Source organism: Mobula birostris, chromosome 6 (genome assembly GCF_030028105.1).
Source record: "Mobula birostris isolate sMobBir1 chromosome 6, sMobBir1.hap1, whole genome shotgun sequence".
In the NCBI taxonomy this organism is placed as follows: domain Eukaryota; kingdom Metazoa; phylum Chordata; class Chondrichthyes; order Myliobatiformes; family Myliobatidae; genus Mobula; species Mobula birostris.
This window is the reverse complement of record NC_092375.1, coordinates 169,478,834-169,498,031: the sequence shown is the minus strand read 5'-3', so window position 1 is coordinate 169,498,031 and position 19,198 is coordinate 169,478,834. Positions and strand designations below refer to the sequence as shown.

Below are 19,198 nucleotides of genomic sequence, written 5' to 3'. Positions count from 1 at the left end.
TCACTCAACCTGCAAATTAACCTTTAGCGAATCCTACGCAAGGACTCGCAAGGCACTTTGCACCTCTGATGTTTGAATTTTCTCCCCGCTTAGAAAATAGTCTACACCTTTCTTTCTTGTACCAAAGTGCATGACCATACATTTCCCTGCACTGTATTCCATCTGCCTCTTTTTTGTTTATTCTCACAATCTGTCTTTCTGCAGACTCCCTGCTTCCTTAACACTACCTGCCCCTCCACCTGTCATCATATCGTCCGCAAACTGGGTGATTACTCAATCAAATTTGTCATCCAAATCATTGACATAACATGAAGACAAGTGGCTCCAACCTGTGGAACACCACTAGTCATTGGCAGCCAGCCAGAAAAGGCCCCCTTTATTCCCACTCTCTGCCTCTTATTTTAATAGTTTCTATCCTATTGGATTGAAAATCAAGAAATTTCATGAAAGAATATGTACAAACCCCATTTCCAGAAAAGTTGGGATATTTTCCAAAGTGCAATAAAAACAAAAATCTGTGATATGTTAATTCACGTGAACCTTTATTTAACGGACAAAAGTACAAAGAAAAGATTTTCAGTAGTTTTACTGACCAACTTAATTGTATTTTGTAAGTGTACACAAATTTGGAATTTAATGGCTGCAACACAGTCAACAAAAGTTGGGACAGAGTTAAAATAAGATTAGAAAGTGCACAGAATATTCAAGTAACACCGGTTTGGAAGACTCCACATTAAGCAGGCTAATTGGTAGCAGGTGAGGTATCATGACTGGGTATAAAAGTAGCGTCCATCAAAGGCTCAGTCTTTGCAAGCAAGGATGGGTCGTGGCTCACCCCTTTGTGCCAAAATTCATGAGAGAATTGTTAGTCAGTTCAAAAGGAACATTTCTCAATGCAAGATTGCAGAGAATTTAGGTCTTTCAATATCTACAGTACATAATATTGTGAAAAGATTCAGAGACATCTCAGTGCATAAAGGGCAAGGTTGGAAACCACTGTTGAATGGGCATGATCTTCGAGCCCTCAGGCGGCACTGCCTAAGAAACTATCATGCTACTGTGACAATTATAGCCACCTGGACTCGGGAGTACTTCGGAAAACCATTGTCACTCAACACAGTCTGTCGCTGCATCCAGAAATGCAACTTGAAACCGTATTACGCAAGGAGGAAGCCATATATTAACTCGATGCAGAAAGGCCGGCGAGTTCTCTGGGCCCGAGCTCATCTCAGATGGACCGAAAGACTGTGGAACCGTGTGCTGTGGTCAGATGAGTCCACATTTCAGCTAGTTTTCAGAAAAAACGGGCGTCAAGTTCTCCATGCCAAAGATGAAAATGACCATCCAGATTGTTATCAGCGAAAGGTGCAAAAGCCAGCATCTGTGATGGTATGGGGGTGCATCAGTGCCCACGGCATGGGTGAGTTGCATGTATGTGAAGGTACCATTGACTCTGAGGCATATATTAGGATTCTAGAGAGACATATGTTGCCATCAAGATGACATCTCTTCCCGGGACGTCCATGCTTATTTCAGCAGGACAATGCCAGACCACATTCTGCACGGGCTACAACAGCGTGGCTTTGTAGACACAGAGTGCGTGTGCTTGACTGGCCTGCTGCCAGTCCAGATCTATCTCCTATTGAAAATGTATGGTGCATCATGAAGAGTAGAATCAGACAACGGAGACCACGGACTGTTGAGCAGCTGAAGTCTTGTATCAAGCAAGAATGAACAAAATTTCCAATTGCAAATCTACTACAATTAGTATCCTCAGTTCCAAAATGAATAAAAAGTGTTATTAAAAGGAAAGGTGATGTAACACAATAGTAAACATGCCTCTGTCCCAACTTTTGTTGAGTGTGTTACAGCCATCAAATTCTAAATTTGTGTATGTTTACAAAATACAATTAAGTTGGTCAGTAAAACTATTGAAAATCTTTTCTTTGTACTTTTGTCAGTTAAATAAAGGTTCATGTGAATTAACATATCACAGATTTTTGTTTTTATTGCATTTTGGAAAATATCCTAACTTTTCTGGAAATGGGGTTTGTATTTGTATCTTGATTATAAATGTACAGTACTGTGCAAAAAACTCTGCAAAGCAAAAATACTTTCAAAAATAATGAAATGAAGATATTCCAAATATCAAAAAAAACTATAAGGAATAGTGAACAGAAAAAAAACTAAACTAAATCTAACCTAAATCAATATTTGGTGTCATCACCCTTTCCCTTTAAAACTGCATCAATTCTCTTAGGGACACTGTTGTGCAGTTTTATAAGAAAATCTGCTGGTAGGTTGTTCTAAGCATCTTGGAGGACTTGCCATAGTTCTTCGGCAGACTTTGGCTGTCTTGCTTTCTTCTGTCTCTCCAGTTAATCCTAGGCAGCCTCGATGATGTTGCGATCAGGGTTCCGTGGTGGCTGTACCATCTGTTAGGGAGCTCCTTGTTGTTTTTTCACTGAAGGTAGTTCTTTATGTCCTTGGCCGTTCGTTTGGAGTCAGCATCCTGCTGCAGAATGAAGTTGGAACCGAGTAGACCCCTCCCTGATGGTATTGCATAATAGATGAGAATCTGCTTGTACTTCTGAGGACTGAGGATTCCATTAATTCTGACCAGATCATCAACTCCATTTGCAGCCCTAGGCCTGCAGGGAACCTCCACCATGCTTCGCAGCTGGCTGCAGACACTCACCCACGTACTGCTCTCCAGCTCTTCTACACACTCACTGCCTCCTGCTTGAATCAGAAATTTCAAGTTTTAACTCATCAGTCCAGAGCACTTGCTGCCATTGTTCAGCACCTCAGTTGTGTTTTTGCGTGTAGGTGAGTCTGTTGGCTTTGTTTCCACTTTGGAGGAATGGCTTTTTGGCAGCAACTCTTCTCTGGACTGTAGAGGGGTGAGGGGTGTACTTGGGTTCCGGTAGTTTCTGTGAGTTCCGAGCTGATAGCAGTGCTGGACTTCTTCTGATTTAGAAGGGACATATAGTTTGACTCAGTTTCCGTGGCCAATGACTGCGTTTCTGATCCTCAACCTTGCCTATTTCTTTGTGCTTCTTCAGAAGAGCTTGGACAGCACATCTTGAAACTCCTGTCTTCTATGAAATTTCTGCTTGAGAGACCCTGCTGATGCAGGACTTATGTCTTATTGCTGTGCTACCTCTCACCATGATGTAAGGGTTAATGATTTGAAGGTTAACCTGTCACATATACCACACCCTCACCTTTTTCAGTTTGGTTGTCCTTCATCCAGTTTGAGTCCTTCTACACCCTTTTCTGTTTCAGTTAACCAGTTTTGTTCATTCAACTCAGTGTCATTGCACATTAGCTTCCTGTTTCTTATCTTTGTTTAAATATGCACTGGGCTATACACCTACAAAGTAAACAAGCTTTTATTTGACAAGTGATGTATTATCTAATATATTACTTTCTTTAGCAAAATACAAAAATTTCTCTGTTTCATTTAATTTTTTTTGGAAAATGAGCATTTGGAAATTGAAAATTTGTTCTTTTCTACTGCCACACTAATGCAGAAAATAAAAAAAATTAAACATCTAAAACAAAAATTGTATTTAAAAAATCCAGGGTGCCTAAGACTTTTGCACAGTACTGTAAATTCAGATTTTCATAAAAATTCCATAAAAAGGGAGGACAAGATGGCAGCGCAACGAAGCTGGCAGCAGCCACTCTGGTGGTGATGTCTGTTATTTGTCAAGTAGGGTGCCGTGCACAATCCTGATTTGATGGAGACGGACATGAGAGCATGGAGGAACATCTGGTGAAACTTCTGAAATGCCTGCTTCGCTGCCGCTGCTACTGTGTGGTCCAGAATCTCCAGAGGAGAAGGCCCCAAATCCTCGGCTTTGCTTGTTGCTTGGCGGCCGGGGCAATGTCGAAGTGCTCGACAGAGGATGGTGCTCGGAGAGGCTGTGTCAGAGGGGCTGGTCGGAGGCTCGAAGTTTTCGGACAGACTCAGAGTCCACTGCAGTTGGGTGCTTCCAGTGGTGCTGCATCGGCAAGTTGGCAGCGCTTGGAGGTTCGTGGCAGGGAGAGTTTCTCTCTTTTGCCGCCTACGTGAGATGATGAGTCTATCGGGACTTTGAGACTATTGTTTACCGTGCCCATGGTCTGCTCTTTATCAAATTATGGTATTGCTTTGCACTGTTGTAACTATATGTGGTTTTGTCAGTTTTAGTCTTGGTTTGTCCTGTGTTTTCTTGTGATATCATTCTGGAGGAACATTGTATCATTTTTAATGCATGCAATTCTAAATGACAATAAATGAGGACTGACTATCCTCATAATCTAATCTAAGATAATCTAAAAAATTCACATTAGCAGTTAAAGTTTCAACATGTCTTTCTCGACTACAGGGATCCAGATCATTAGATTCTGCTGGAGCTGATCTTTACAACTGAGGAAAGCTGAATCCTCTAAATGCTCAATTAAGTGGACATGACTTTGTGATTCATTTACCCAATTCCATAATTTATTGACTAAAACATACTAACTTGCACTTGCTTTCTATCAACTGGAATGGAAAGTTGTTGCTGTATGTTTATTAACAATGAAGTCGGCAGTCACAATAAACTACTCATTATACTGAACAAGTCAGCCAAGCAGCAGTTCATTACTGATGTCATTTATTCAGGCTGAATATTACAAAATTAGGTTATTAATTTTCAGATCACATTTTGCAGCAAAATTTCACTGGTAATAGTAATGTAAATGTATATGCAAATAATTATTTCACTTCAATTTATTTTTGCCTTTTTAAGCCTCTTTCTGTGATCCAGTGTTATTTAGACAAGCGATCAGGTTGGCAGCCTAACTTCAAGGCTTAGTCGATGTCACTCTCAATCTGGTTGTCAAATTGGTGGTTGTAAATTATCCTTTAGCGTAGGTAAGTGCCTACGCTAATTGAAGGAGAATGAATGGGCATGTAAGAGAAAATGAGTAGCTGGGTCTCGGGGGAAGAGGCTGATGGGATTGCTCTGCTGAGAGCTGGCATGGACCAGACAGGGCAAATGGTCTCCTACTGTGTCTTAAGTAAGATCATGAAAATAGAACATTATGCCCAATGAATATCTCATCCAATTAATTTGATTCCATCTTTTCCATTTTCTCCATGGGAAGAATTGTTTGTTCAATTAACTTTTTCTGGTTCAGAAAGGGTATACCATATTGTGATGTGGTCCCAGTGTGCTTGAGCACCTGAATCAATGATGTCTCAATATTCTAAAATAAATAAAAGATTGTATAATGGAAAGAAAAAGATAATATCATTGATGTTCACTTTCATTGTTCCTCATTTATTTCAGAAAAAATGGTATTGAATCCAAACGATGTATCAGTTTTCACAACGACCAATGTAAATGGACGCTTGTTTGTTTGTCCGAGGGAACAATTTGACTCTCTGGTATGTATCTTCTGAATCTGGTTTATATACTTGTCACGTTGTGTACAAGCTCTCTTATACCCTGTTGTAGAATGGAAATATACCTTAGTTTTTAAAATGTACTGTCCACATTATGAATCAACCATACATAGATTTGCCTTCGCAACTGATCACCCAAACTGATAAACATTTCAATTACTTATCTTCATTTAAACACTTTACAAGTTTAAGTGAATCAGTAAGATTAGACTTTGCTGATATTTTGCTCTCTAAAGTCAAACGAGTGACAGCACTGCTGGCAATTTAGTCAGACGGGTTACTTATTTAATCTTTTCTTACTAGGATTTCAGTGTAGATTACAGATCGTTTATTAACTTCCTGTCAGCTCATGATATTAGGTGACAAATAACAATCTTATCTGAGATAATATGAAGCTGTGTAGTGTTCGGGTTTCCATGATCCCTAAATTACATACCTGAGCCCCATGCAGAAATAATTGGAGATTAATCTTTTACGTACATGCACACCTTTAAACATACTGAACTAGTAACTTCTGAAGGCTGAAGATTTGATCTTCTTCTGGTTCATTGGTCTGAACTGTGTTTTTTCCAGATTTGAAGTGAGGCAGCAATTTGTTAACTTCCAAGAGAAAACAACAAAAGAAAGATAGGAGAAAGATCAAACACTGAACATAAAATCAATGCAAAGGAGATTTGGGAGAACTATTAAAGTTGTTGGGAAAATGGAGAAAAGGCCTGGGGAGAAGATCATCTGCACCAAACTTTTTTTTTAATATACAGAAACAGTAATGGGCCAGACCAAGCCTAGTATCCACCCTCTCCTCCCCACACGATTCCTACAGTCACACCAACCATTTTCAGACTTGTAGGTCAAATTAAGCTCTAGACCTCTCTGCCTGAAGGTCATTTTGCCCAGCAAAGCTGCAAAAGTATTCAAGGTTCTGGTTCTGTTCTGTCCTACCAAGTTGTAACTCTCCGCATTTGTAACCATTAAATTTCATTTGCCATCTATCTTCCCTGTCCGTCAGTTTCTCCATTTCTCCTTCAAATCTATTCCTGTCCTCCTCACAGGTCACCACACACCCAAGTTGTGTGTCATCAGCAATGTGAAAGATGAGCTTGTAAAGGTATATTAGGAAAAGTGCTGCCCTGAACTGACACTTATGGAACACTAAACACTTCCAGTCAGTCTTACTGTTTCCCACTTCCTTGCCAATGTTCTATCCATGCTGCTGCTGCCTCTTATATTGCACCTTTGATCACCATACGTGACATCTAATCATCTTCCTTTTAGAAGCCCTTACTGTCAGAGGCCTCTACAACTATTTCCATCAGGCATTTCAAAACAGTAGAAATAGATTTAAATGTTTTTTTTTAAAAAAACTAAGTTCAGTCAAAGTTATCTTTTTTAATGAATTTAACTGAAATTAATTGAATAGCTAATATTAATTTTAACAAAATGCTACTTTTGTTAAGTTCTTCCATTTAAGTTGCCAACCCCCTATTTCAGGTGCCAACCATGGCTGTTATAACTGAGTCCAGCAGTGGAGCAAGAGATCGGATGTACTGAAATCTGAACTCCATGTTCCCCACTTACAAACTGCCAAAACCTGTTGGTGGGTGTTCTTTTTAGCTGGTGGTCCTCTGAAAGTGCTAGTTGAAATATAGTTCATACAGTCATCAAGCACAGAAACAGCCCTGTTGGCCCACAGTGTCAAATTTTATTGATCCCAATTCAATCCTATTTTATTGATCCTTGATTCCCCTGACATATAAAGATCTTACAAGCAAGCATCAGTGATATTTATACTGGACAATTGAGCATCCTCAGCAGAGTATTCAAAAAGCAATTGTTTGAGCCATAGGAAGGATTAACTCTTAACTGGAAACTGAATTCCCTAGATCTATAGACAGGTGAAGACAAGTCTCAAGACTTTGTGTCTCTGTTTCGATCTAAACCAGTAGAATTTAATTTGAAAATGGTAATAATACTTTTCAGGGAATGCCCAGTCTTCTGAATCTAAATAATCAATTGGAAATGAAAATGAGATCTCCAGATGTGAACACCCTATTTCACCTTTGCAAACTACAGCTTTAGCTGAATCTGACTCTTCTTTTTACTTGATCACAATTTTAAAAGACAAAGATGGAACTTGATCAAAGGGAAAATAAAATATAGCAGTGTATGGCAAAAGCAAAATAGGTCAGATAATGGAAAACAGACAACAAAGCAGGTGTTGAAAATATGCCATAGGTTGAGTAGCATTCATGAAGAAAGAAACTGAGTTAATGTTCCAGTTTGATAACCTTTCATTGGATCACTGAACAGAACTTATTCAAATAGGAGTTAGTTGAACATTGACACAAGTGCATGGGATACATTCATAAGATGGAAACTAATTTGTAAAAAATGGATGAGCTTAAAAATAAGATGGTAATAGTAGATAATTAAGTTAGATGATTTTGGGAGATCACAAACAAGAGAAAATCTGCAGATGCTGGAAATAGGAGCAACGAACACAAAATGCCAGAGGAACTCAGCAAGCCAGGAAGCATCTATGGGAAAAAAGGTTCTACCAATGGGTTTTGGCCCAAACATCGACTGCACTTTTTTCTATAGATACTGCCTGGCCTGTTGAGTTCCTCGGGCATTTTGTGTGATTTTGGAGATGATTTCTGCTTAATTGGTAGCTTTAGAATCCCTGAAATAGAAATCAAGCTACTCATGTGGATCACAGATTGCCAGATTTCTCAAATTAATTACACAAGGTTGCAACAGGAAAGAGAAAGTTATGAGTCAAAAGTAATTATTTACAGCTTTTTCCAGACATGCTGATTTCTGACACTTTGGTGAAATGAAGGGAATTCTTCAAATCACGAGAGTGGCTCTGGCTTATTTTATCTGGTGGTCAAGAATTGATGTATGATGGTGGTCAAGAGCTTTCTATATCAGTAAATTGGGGGAAAATTAACTTTGCTGGAACATCTAGGAGGTGTCCCATTATGTTAATAGGGAACATTAGTATGCATTGTGCCAATTGGTCCATTGGTGCAGTATCTTCCTGTGAAGCGGAAAGAGGGCTTATAAAGAATCTGTACAGATGTTACTCTTAGTTTTAAATATGTCAGATCAAATACTTAGACATCAAGATACTGTATATCAGGGCACTGTCATCCCTGACTTCTGTTGAAAATTCTTTTTCTTCAAGGATAATTTTTTAATGACTATCCCCTAAAATACCATTTTTTTAAGTTTGTAAACCCTGTCCTGAGGAATTTGGAAAAACACAAGTGCATCTTCCCAGCAGGTTTGAAATGCGGGTTCGATTGTGTATCTATTGATAAATTTTATTTGGTTTGGTCTTTTCCAGATGCCATTGCCGGATCAGGAAGGTCCATCTATGGGAACAATGGCAACCTTTGAGTTGATGAGTTCTAAAGACTTAGCCTACCAGATGACAATTTATGACTGGGAGTTATTCAATTGTGTACATGAGGTACAGTATGAGTTTCAGTGTAACTGTACAAAACTGTTAATTTTACCCATTCATGAATGATCATTGAAAAATCATACCCAGTAAACATGTATTCAGTTTCAGCAATAGAAATTTGCTTTTGTTTGTTCCATTATCTTTGGAAGACTGTTTATTTCATACCATACTGTATCTTTTCTGAATTTTTTTTTCAAATGTGTGTCCATTTGCTTTTTAACAAATTACTGAATTGACTGCACTTTGATGTCTATGGTAGGATGGCTTGTTAGTTTCCTGCATCAAGAAAAATTCTCTTGAGCTCCTCATTCTTTTAGTATGAAATGAAAAGTAAAATTTCTGATTTTCATTTCCTGGTAATTCATTCATTAACTGGTAAAAATTTCCCCTATTAACTTTATTGAAGCTTCCCAGGACTTTGAACCTGCAGAGCCCATGGGGAGGTAGGTTTACTTATCACCTCTGGAGCTTCCACATCAAACAACTCATTCTCCACAATTTCCTCCATCTTCAATGGGATCCTACCACCAAACACACCTTTACCTCCACCCATTCCCATTTTTGCAGAGATCTCTCTCTCCATGATTCCCTTGTCCATTTGTCCCTCCCCACTGATCTCCCTCCTGGCACTTATCCCTGCAATCGGAAGTGCTACAACTGCCTAGTCAACTTCTCCCTCACCAGCATTCAGGGCCTAAATCACTCCTTCCAGGTGAGGCAACACTTCACCTACGAGTCTGTTGGGTTGTCTATTGTATCTAGTGCTCCCGGTGCTGTCTCCTCAGCATCGGTAAAACCTGACGTAGATTGGAGAACCACTTTGTCAAGCACCTTCACTCCATTGCACAGGCAGAGTTTCCCAGAGGCCAACTATTTGAATTCCACTACCCAATCCCACTCTGACATATTGGGCCACGACCTCCTCTACTGCCACAATGAGGCCACATTCGGCCTGGAGGAGCAAAAACTCGTATTCCGTCTGGGGAGCCTCCAACCTGATGGAATAAACATAAATTTCTCTAAATTCTGGTCATTTCTCCCCCCCCCCTTTTTTCCATTCCCAATTTTGACTCACCTCTTAACCCTCACCTTTTCCTCATCTGCCTGTCACCTCCTTCTGGTGCCCCTCCTCCTTTCCTTTCTTTCATGGTCCACTCTCCTTTCCCATCAGATTCCTCCTTCTTCATCCCTTTACCTTTTCCATCTCTCACCTCCCAACCTCACACTTCATCCCCCCCTCCCCCAATCACCACCCTTCCCCCTTACAAGGCTTCACCTATCACCTTCTAACTTGCATGTCTTCTCCACCCCCACCTTCTTATTCTGGCTTCTTCTCCCTTCCTGTTGAGTCCTGTTGAAGGGTCTCATCCTGAAATGTGAACCATTTGGTCCTTTCCACAGATGCTACTGAGTTCCTCCAGGATTTTGTGTTTCATTGAACATGATGATTAGACCTCTTCTTAACCTTATCCATCATACCAAAAAGTGCCACTGTTTTTCTTCTAGCCCCTCCCCATTCCCTCTGAGCCCTGGCCACCTATCCATAAGTCATTGGCGGGAGTATAAAAATCACAAAATCATGTTGCAGCAGTATAAAACTTTGCCTGGGCCACATTTGTAGTAGAGTGTGCCGTTCCAGTTGCTGCATCACAGGAAGATCGTGGAGGCTTAGAGAGGGTGCGGAAATGGTTCTCCAGTATGTTGTCTGAAGCAGAGGGTATTAACAAATTAGGAGAGATAGGACAAAATTAGATTGTTTTCCCTGGAGCATCAGAGAATGAGGGATGACTGGATAGAAATATATAAAATCGTGAGATGCATAGAGGGAAGATAGTCAAAGTCTTTAAGGTTCAATGTAAAGTTATGATCAAAATACATATATGTCATCATATAGGACCCTGAGATTCGCTTTCTTGAGGGCATACTTGGTACATCCAAGAACCATAATAGAAATTAGGAAAGACCGAATGCAACAGGACGGGCAAGCAACCGGTGAGCCTGATGGTTGAAGGGTAATAACTGTTCCTGCACCTGGTGTTGTGGGTCCTGACGCTCCTGTACCTTCTTCCTGATGGCAGGAGTGAGAAGAGAATATGGGTGGTGGGGGTCCTTGATGATGGATGCTGCTTTCCTGTGACTGTAACTGTACTCCATGTAGATGTGCTCATTGGTGGGGACGCCTTTACCCATGATGGACTGAGCGGGAGCTTTTTGTAGGATTTTCCATTCAAGGGCAGTGGTATTCCCATACCGGGTAGGGATGCAGTCAGTCGATATACTCTCCATCACACATCTAAAGAAGTTTGTCAAAATTTTAGATGTCATGCTGAATCTTCGCAAAATTTATAAGGAAGGGGAGGTGCTGCTGTGCATTTTTCGTAATGGCAATTGCATGCTTGGATCCTCTGAAATGATAACACCAAAGAATTTTAAATTGCTGGCCCCCTCCACTTCTGGTCCCTTGATGAGAACTGGCTCACAGACCTCTGGTTTCCTCCTCCTGAAGTGAATAATCGACTCCTTGGTCTTGTTGACAATGAGTGAGAGGTTGTTGTTGTGGCACCACTCAGCCAGATTTTCAGCCTCCCTCCTATATGATGATTCATCACCACCTTTGATATGGCCAATGGCAGTGGTGTCATCAGCAAACCTAAAAAATGGAATCGGAGCTCGGCTTAGCTTCAGAGTCATAATTGTAAAGTGAGTAGATCAGGGGGCTGAGCACGCAGCCTTGTGATGCACCTGTGCTGATGGAGATTGTGGAGGAATGTTGTTGTCAATCCAAATTGACTGGGGTCTGCAAGTGAGGACATCGAGGATCCAATTGCACAAGGAGGTGCAGTTGAACTGAGCTCTTCCCCAGCGTGAAAATACCAAATACTAAGGGCATAGTTTAAGGCAAGAGGGTAAATTTTAAAGGAGATTTACAAGGCAAGTTTTTTTTTACACTGAGGGATAGGTGACTGGAATGTGCAGTGATGGAACAGATCTGATTGCAATGTTTAAGAAGTACTTAACAAAATACATCCAAAAACTGGGAAGACATTGCACTTGGGGAAATCTGTTCAAGAGGGATCTGCGCTACGTGAGAGCTAGCTCCGCTGTGCTACAGAAGACAAGGGGTAGCTGCAAACTGAGAGACTGAACACTAAGAAACCCAACAACTAACCACAGGCACCACTTACTCGTGTCCACACAGCACCAGTACATGTGGATCCCAGATCAGTCTCTGCAGCCACCTGCAGACATCCCACCTCTCCCAGAAGTTCCGGGAGTCTCCTGCATGTTAATAGTGGCTCCCTGATGCCTGCAAATTATATACAATGTCACGGAAATCAATTTTTTTGAGAGCGAGAGCGACCACGAGAGAGAGAGAGAGAGAGAGGGAATGAGAATGAATGCGCCATGGCAGAGTGTTCCAAAAAAAGAAATTATAAAACATACGTCACCCCAGACTACCCTAAAGTGTACCCCTGCCTAATAGGGGTCAAAAATAATGGCAATGTTGCTCACTGCACTATTTGCAACAGTGACTTTTCTATTGCTCATGGTGAGTTAAGACTGTAAAAGACATGTTGAGGTGAGTTTAACAGGTGTCATTCATTCATTAGCATAGCTAACGTTATTTAAGCTAGCTGGCTAGCTGCTCAGGAGCTACTCTATTGTAGAGATCCCACCTCTCCCCGAAGTTCCGGGAGTCTCCCGCAAATTGATGATGCTACCTCCCTGAAATGAGTTTTTGCAGAGTAGGATGTCTGCATCTGAGGACCCACCCCTTAGGACAACATGTTACTTGACTTTAGTGCTGCTACTAAAAGGCACGTGAACAGGCAGGGAATGGAGAGGCATAGACGATGTGCACGCAGATAGGATTAGCTTAATTTGGTATCATGCTGAGTGCAGACATCTTGTTTTCTGTTCTATTAGTTTGTTAGCTTTCCGTTGTAAATCACTAACGTAGCCTCTACATGGGCTCCAGTGTGAGGGTGTGAAGAGGACACCCACTGCACCTAAGCCAAGTCAGATAAAACATTTTTTTTTTGTTTTTAGAATGAGAGCATAAATTGGTATATCACCTTTCACACCCAAATGTTACTCGAACCTTTACAGCCAATAGGTTACTTTAGAAGCTTTATTATTGTTAAAACATTGAAGCAACTGCCATTCTGTGCTCAGCAAGGTGGAAGTAAGTTGCTGTTAAGAGTGTATTGGGTAATTTATTATAGTCAGAGCACCAGAAGAACACTAAGGTGAAGATAAAGGGTCCATTTTCTTTGAAATAGTGCCATTGAACCCTTTTATCTTCACCTAAGAGCACAAACGGGGCTTTAATTGAATAACAATATCTCTGCCATCAGTAATGCACCAGTGGATATTTTGCCTAAGTTGTGTGCTCAGGCCTCTACGATGGGATTTATATCCAGCCTTTAGGCTCATATGGGGGTTTTACAGACTGTCCCATTGTTGTCACTTTTTTGCTCATGTCAGAGCATTAAATCTTGTGACTCCAAATGCTAATTATGCAGTTTCACCAACAGACCTAATCCCCCACCAAAGAAAATTAATACTGACTCTCATTGTTCATCTACTTCTTTTGAGGTTCTATCTTTTTGTCTATATTTTCCACTCCATGCTGCTTTGCAAAAGATAGGACCTTACAGTGGCAGAAGTGTTTACAATTACAAAATATTCAGTTGCCACGATTCTCAGTTTCTGGCCATTACCCAGCCTCCTCTACATTGTCACTGTAGTCTTAGATTACTCAGTGATACACATTTATGGAATATTTGTGGGTATTTATTTGCATCTCATGTCACCTTTGTATTCCTGCAAAAAGCAGCAAGTCTTAGTTATGTCAGTGATAATACTGTAAATCTGATTCTGATTTCAGCCTTTAGTTTTATCTCCAGTTTTTTTCTGGCTGTAAAGAGATTCTCAAGAAACGTTGCAACTTGCAAGCAAGTTAGTTCAAGGAAATTATTAAGTTTACACTCTTACATGAATTGTCACATTTAAGTGTTTCTGCAGCATGGACTTGGTCATTTTATTCCTGCCGTTTTTATTTCACCACTGCATAACCTTTACCGTTATTAACCTTATGCAAGATAATATCCCTCTGCACTTCCCGAACTTGCAGCCTGAAATTTCATCCACTCCACTTAAATGTCATTAAACCGACATTGGCCTAGGAAAGCTGGTGGTACCACAAAATCGATGACCTTCTTAAAAGAAAGATTAAAATGTTGTTATACAGTGCAAAGGAACAGTGTTTCACATCAAAATGAATGTATGTTTAAAACACAGATCCTTGGTACATTGCCAGGAGCAGTGAATGCCTTAATTTCTATTTTTAGATGTTCATTCATATTAAAGTGAAGTATGTCTCATGGAAGTACATATGTTGTCAGACAGGAATTGCAATTCAGTGAAAAAGATTCCTCAATGTTGATAACGTCCATAATTTTCATATTATAACCTCCTTTAATTTTATGTGCAAAACATATTTTTGCACCATGTTTAAATGTGAAACAAACACTCTATTAATAATCTTTGCCAGTTTTGGTCTTGTGCACCGTGTGCTGGATTCTGCTGTCAATCAGCTTGTAGATTAGATTATGAACTACTAAATATACTCATTAAATGCAAGATAAGCAGCAGCAGAGAGAGACTATTTTCAGTGAATTTTAAATCATTTATACTCCCTCCTCAATTTTAAAAAAATAATTAGGATAAGTTGCTAACCTGGTATAACTCTCTTGCACTTAATGGATTTGTAAAGTCCTTCAGATCTCCATGAAGCCTCTTCACATGTAATGCTGAAAATAAGTGATAATTTGAATGAAAAGGCCCAAGACCTCTCTTAGCTTGGGCAAGGAGCTATCAATTTCCCTTCGTGGGCTGGTCCACAAGACCTCTTTTCCAGAAAAACTGAATCGATTTCATCCATTTCAGGAACAAGCTACATCAAATATGTACCTTGTACCCTTGCATTCGTGCCCCAGCATCAAAAGAATATTTCACATTGCGGACATTTGAAGTTGCCTTAGACTTACCAATTAAGTTGACTGACTTGGTTTCTCAAGGTAAAATTCAGATTCAGATGTATCTGAAATACATAGGCAGCTGATTAAATATAATTGCTGAATAATCATTGAAAAGTTGATTTAATTATTTTGTAAAAATTGCAAATAATGTTTAGTATTTAATTTGGTCTGTAATCATCCTTGCCAAGCTGGTGGATTGTAGACTCAGTGTTTCTCTGTAATCTTTTATGCAGGTAGACTGATAGATTATTTAAGATGTCATTGCAGTGACAGATCATAGTCTCATAGATAATGAAAGAAGTATTCTTGTGCCTGAATGTGTGATCAAACTTGTGTCACATAAATAACCTAAAATTAGCAGCTGCTTACACATGCCTCTCACACATTGCTTTATCCAGCCTGATATATGTTTCCTTATAACTAGTAAATATCATTGCTGTGATAAATAAGAGTATGATTTTTGGTTTTGTAGTACTTCCAAAATTTTACCATTTTCTGTTCAAAAATTGATAGCTGATAACAGCATACGAGTGAACTAGCAAATACAGTGTGTTTGTTTATCTGTTGAGATACAGTGCCCTGTGTGCCAGCATTCCCATGATTTAATCCGAGCCTAATCACGGAACAACTTACAGTGGCAAATTAACCTATCTCCGGACTGCGGTAGGAAACCAGGGAGCTCGGAGGAAATCTACACGGTCACGGGGTGTTCGTACAAACTCCTTACAGGCAGCGCCGGGAATTGAACCCTAGTCACTGGTACTTAAAACATTGTGCTAACCACTACACTGCCAGTGTGTGAAAAGGAAGTAATTTGCAAAAAAGCAACAAAAACAGCAGATACTGGAAGTGTTCAGATAACATCCAATAGAAATCTGTGACAACAGTATCTTAAGATTTTCAAAAGGCACTTGTTATGGTTAGAGCCTACTGGAAAAGTTAAATGCTCAGTGGCTTGGGATAATATATAAGTGTGAATAGAGGATTGGTTTAAAGGACAAAGAGGACAAGAGGAATAAATTTAAGTTTAACAATCTGTTATTCATGGGTTGGCAAAAGGATTCCTGCTTGTGCCTGAACTACTCCCATGCTATATTACAGTATGTCTTGATGGGTCAAGTTCAATGTGTCTTGACAAAAGCTGGTGGGAATATCAGCTGAGGGTGCAACATGAATTGAATTGACCTTCACATACATGAGGAGTAAAAATCTTTACGTTATGTCTCCATCTAAATGTGCAATGTGCAATCATAGTAATTTATAATAAATAGAACAGTCAAAGTAATATGGAGTACAGTCAAGTCAGCATGAATTCATCAGTCTGATGGCCTGCTGGAAGAAGCTGTCCCGGAGCCTGTTGGTCCTGGCTTTTATGCTGCGGTACCACTTCCCGGATGGTGGCAGCTGGAATAGATTGTGGTTGGGATGGCTTGGGATCCCAATGGCCCTTCGGGCCCTTTTTACACACCTGTCCTTGTAAATGTCCTGTCACAGCTACAGATGTGCTGGGCTGTCTGCACCACTGCTGGATGGGTAAGAAAGAAGGTAGCGAATGGAGTAGATTTGGGGAGGCTGTGAGCTTATTCAATTTCAATGAGCTGTTGGTCTTCAGAAGGATTTGGGTGTCAACATTTTAAAATTAATGGAACATGTTACTCATTTGCCATGCGTAGTTAATAACACAGTGATCTGATTCTGCATTTCACATTGATACAGCAAGTAGGTGTTGGATTAAAAGTATAAAGTGCACTTGCATAACTACTGACTATCTTTCTCCCCTAGTTGGAACTAATTTATCACATATTTGGAAGGCATAATTTCAAGAAAACAACAGCCAATCTAGATCTGTTTCTGCGACGATTCAATGAGATTCAATTCTGGGTTGCAACAGAAATCTGCCTATGTTCTCAGCTCAGCAAACGGGTTCAACTGTTGAAGAAGTTTATCAAGATTGCAGCCCAGTAAGTCTGATATATAATAGCATCTTCATTTAATAATACTGGACAACAAAATTTTTTGGAAGTGTTGCTACCTCAGAAATTGTTTTAGTTTATAATAGGCAGCTTGAAGCTGAACACAAATAGAATTTCACACTACTTGTATCGCATAGGAATTTGGAGAAACAAGAAACTAACTTTTATTAAATATAATACATATATTTGCATAATTGATCTGTTGCTTTGCTTTAGCTCAACTAAGCTAAAATATTTAGTGGTGATTTCCATTTGTACTGTGTCTGAGGCTTCTCACTTATGTGTCTGTAACAATAATCAACTAGTATTGATGGATTCCAGTTGCCCTGATACCGTTTCTCCATGACCGCAATGTCCTGGTGAAACCTTTCACCGTGCTCATCACTGACAGCACCGAGATTTATGAGGAAGAATTCTAAATGGGAATGAAGAAAATGAATCTTTAATGACATGTGGCACTTCGTTTTGTATGCTTGAAGCGTGTTGTCAACTAGCTGCAAGTAATTTGGTGTTCTGTAGTTGCCGAGAAAATTTTCAACAACATCCTTGAATGCCTTCCATGCGATTTTCTCCGGTCCCACTAGAAGTTCTTCGAACTGCCTGTCATTAATGATCTGATTGATTTGTGGACTAACAAAAATGCATTCCTTAATGTTGGCATCAGATATTCTGACTTGAATTATGAATTGAAATAACAAATGTAGGCGATTTCAATAAAAATAGTGTGTGATAAGGACCTCCATCCCCCACCAGGAAGGTCTCAAAGCTCTCCGCTTCTTTTTTGGTTTCCAGACCTAACCAGTTCCCCTCTACCACCACTCTCCTCCGTCTAGCGGAATTAGTCCTTACTCTTAATGATTTCTCCTTTGGCTCCTCCCACTTCAAACTAAAGGTGTAGCCATGGACACCCGTATGGGTCCCAGCTCTGCCTGCCTTTTTGTTGGCTATGTAGAACAGTCCATGTTCCAAGCCTATGCTGGTATCCGTCCCCCACTTTTCCTTCGCTACATCGACGACTGCATTGACGCACTTCCTGCACGCGTGCAGAGCTCATTGACTTCATTAACTTTGCCTCCAACTTCCACCCTGCCCTCAAGTTTACCTGGTCCATTTCCGATACCTCCCTCCCCTTTCTTGATCTTTCTGTCTCTATCTCTGGAGACAGCTTATCTACTGATGTCTGCCATAAGCCCACGGGCTCTCACAGCTACTTGGACTATTCCTCTTCTCACCCTGTCTCTTGCAAAAATGCCATTCCCTTCTCGCAAATTCTCTGTCTCCCCTGCCTCTGCTCTCAGGATGAGGCTTTTCATTCTAGGACGAGGAAGCTGTCCTCCTTTTTCAAAGAAGGGGGTTTCCCTTCCTCCACCATCAACTCTTCCCTCAAATGCATCTCTCCCATTTCACACACCTCTGCCCTCACCCCATCCTCCCGCTGCCCCACTAGGAATAGGGTTCCCCTGGTCCTCACCTACCACCCCACCAGCCTCCAGGTCCAACATATAATTCTCTGTAACTTCCGCCACCTCCAACAGGATCCCACCACTAAGCACATCTTTCCATCCCTCTCCCCCACTTTCTGCTTTCCGCAGGGATCACTCCCTACGCGACTCCCTTGTCCATTCGTCCCCCCCATCCCTTCCCACCGATCTCCCTCCCGGCACTTATCCTTGTAAACGGAACAAGTGCTACACATGCCCTTACACTTCCTCCCTCACCACTATTCAGGGCCCCAGACAGTCCTTCCAGGTGAGGCAATACTTCACCTGTGAGTCGGCTGGGGTGATATACTGCGTCCGGTGCTCCTGATGTGGCCTTCTATATATTGGTGAGACCCGACGCAGGCTGGGAGACCATTTCGCTGAACACCTACGCTCTGTCCGCCAGAGAAAGCAGGATCTCCCAGTGGCCACACATTTTAATTCCATGTCCCATCCCCATTCTGATAAGTCAATCCATGGCCTCCCCTACTGTCAAGATGAAGCCACACTCAAGTTGGAGGAACAACACCTTATATTCCGTCTGGGTAGCCTCCAACTGGATGACATGAACATTGATTTCTCTAACTACTGCTAATGCCCCTCCTCCCCTTCTTACCCCATCCCCTATTTTATTTATTTATTCATTTATTATTCTCCCCCCCACACACCTTTTTTCTCTCTCTTTCCCTCTCACAATCACTCCTTGCCTGCTCTCCATCTTCCTCTGGTGCTCCCCTCCCCCTTTCTTTCTCCCGTGTCTTCAGCTTTGTTTCCCCTTAGCCAATCTA

At 40.8% G+C, this 19,198-nt stretch overlaps 1 protein-coding gene across 10 annotated transcripts in view; it reads left to right on the top strand.

Annotated features, from left to right (window-relative positions):
- Positions 1–19,198, top strand: part of rapgef4a (Rap guanine nucleotide exchange factor 4a) — a 304,993-nt gene that overhangs the window by 262,363 nt on the left and 23,432 nt on the right. For all 10 annotated transcript variants that reach the window (XM_072261862.1, XM_072261861.1, XM_072261860.1 and 7 more), the window contains 3 exons: positions 5,325–5,422; positions 8,793–8,918; positions 16,739–16,917. In XM_072261862.1, the coding sequence (XP_072117963.1) occupies positions 5,325–5,422; positions 8,793–8,918; positions 16,739–16,917 (403 nt within the window). The remainder of the gene's footprint in view (positions 1–5,324; positions 5,423–8,792; positions 8,919–16,738; positions 16,918–19,198) is intronic.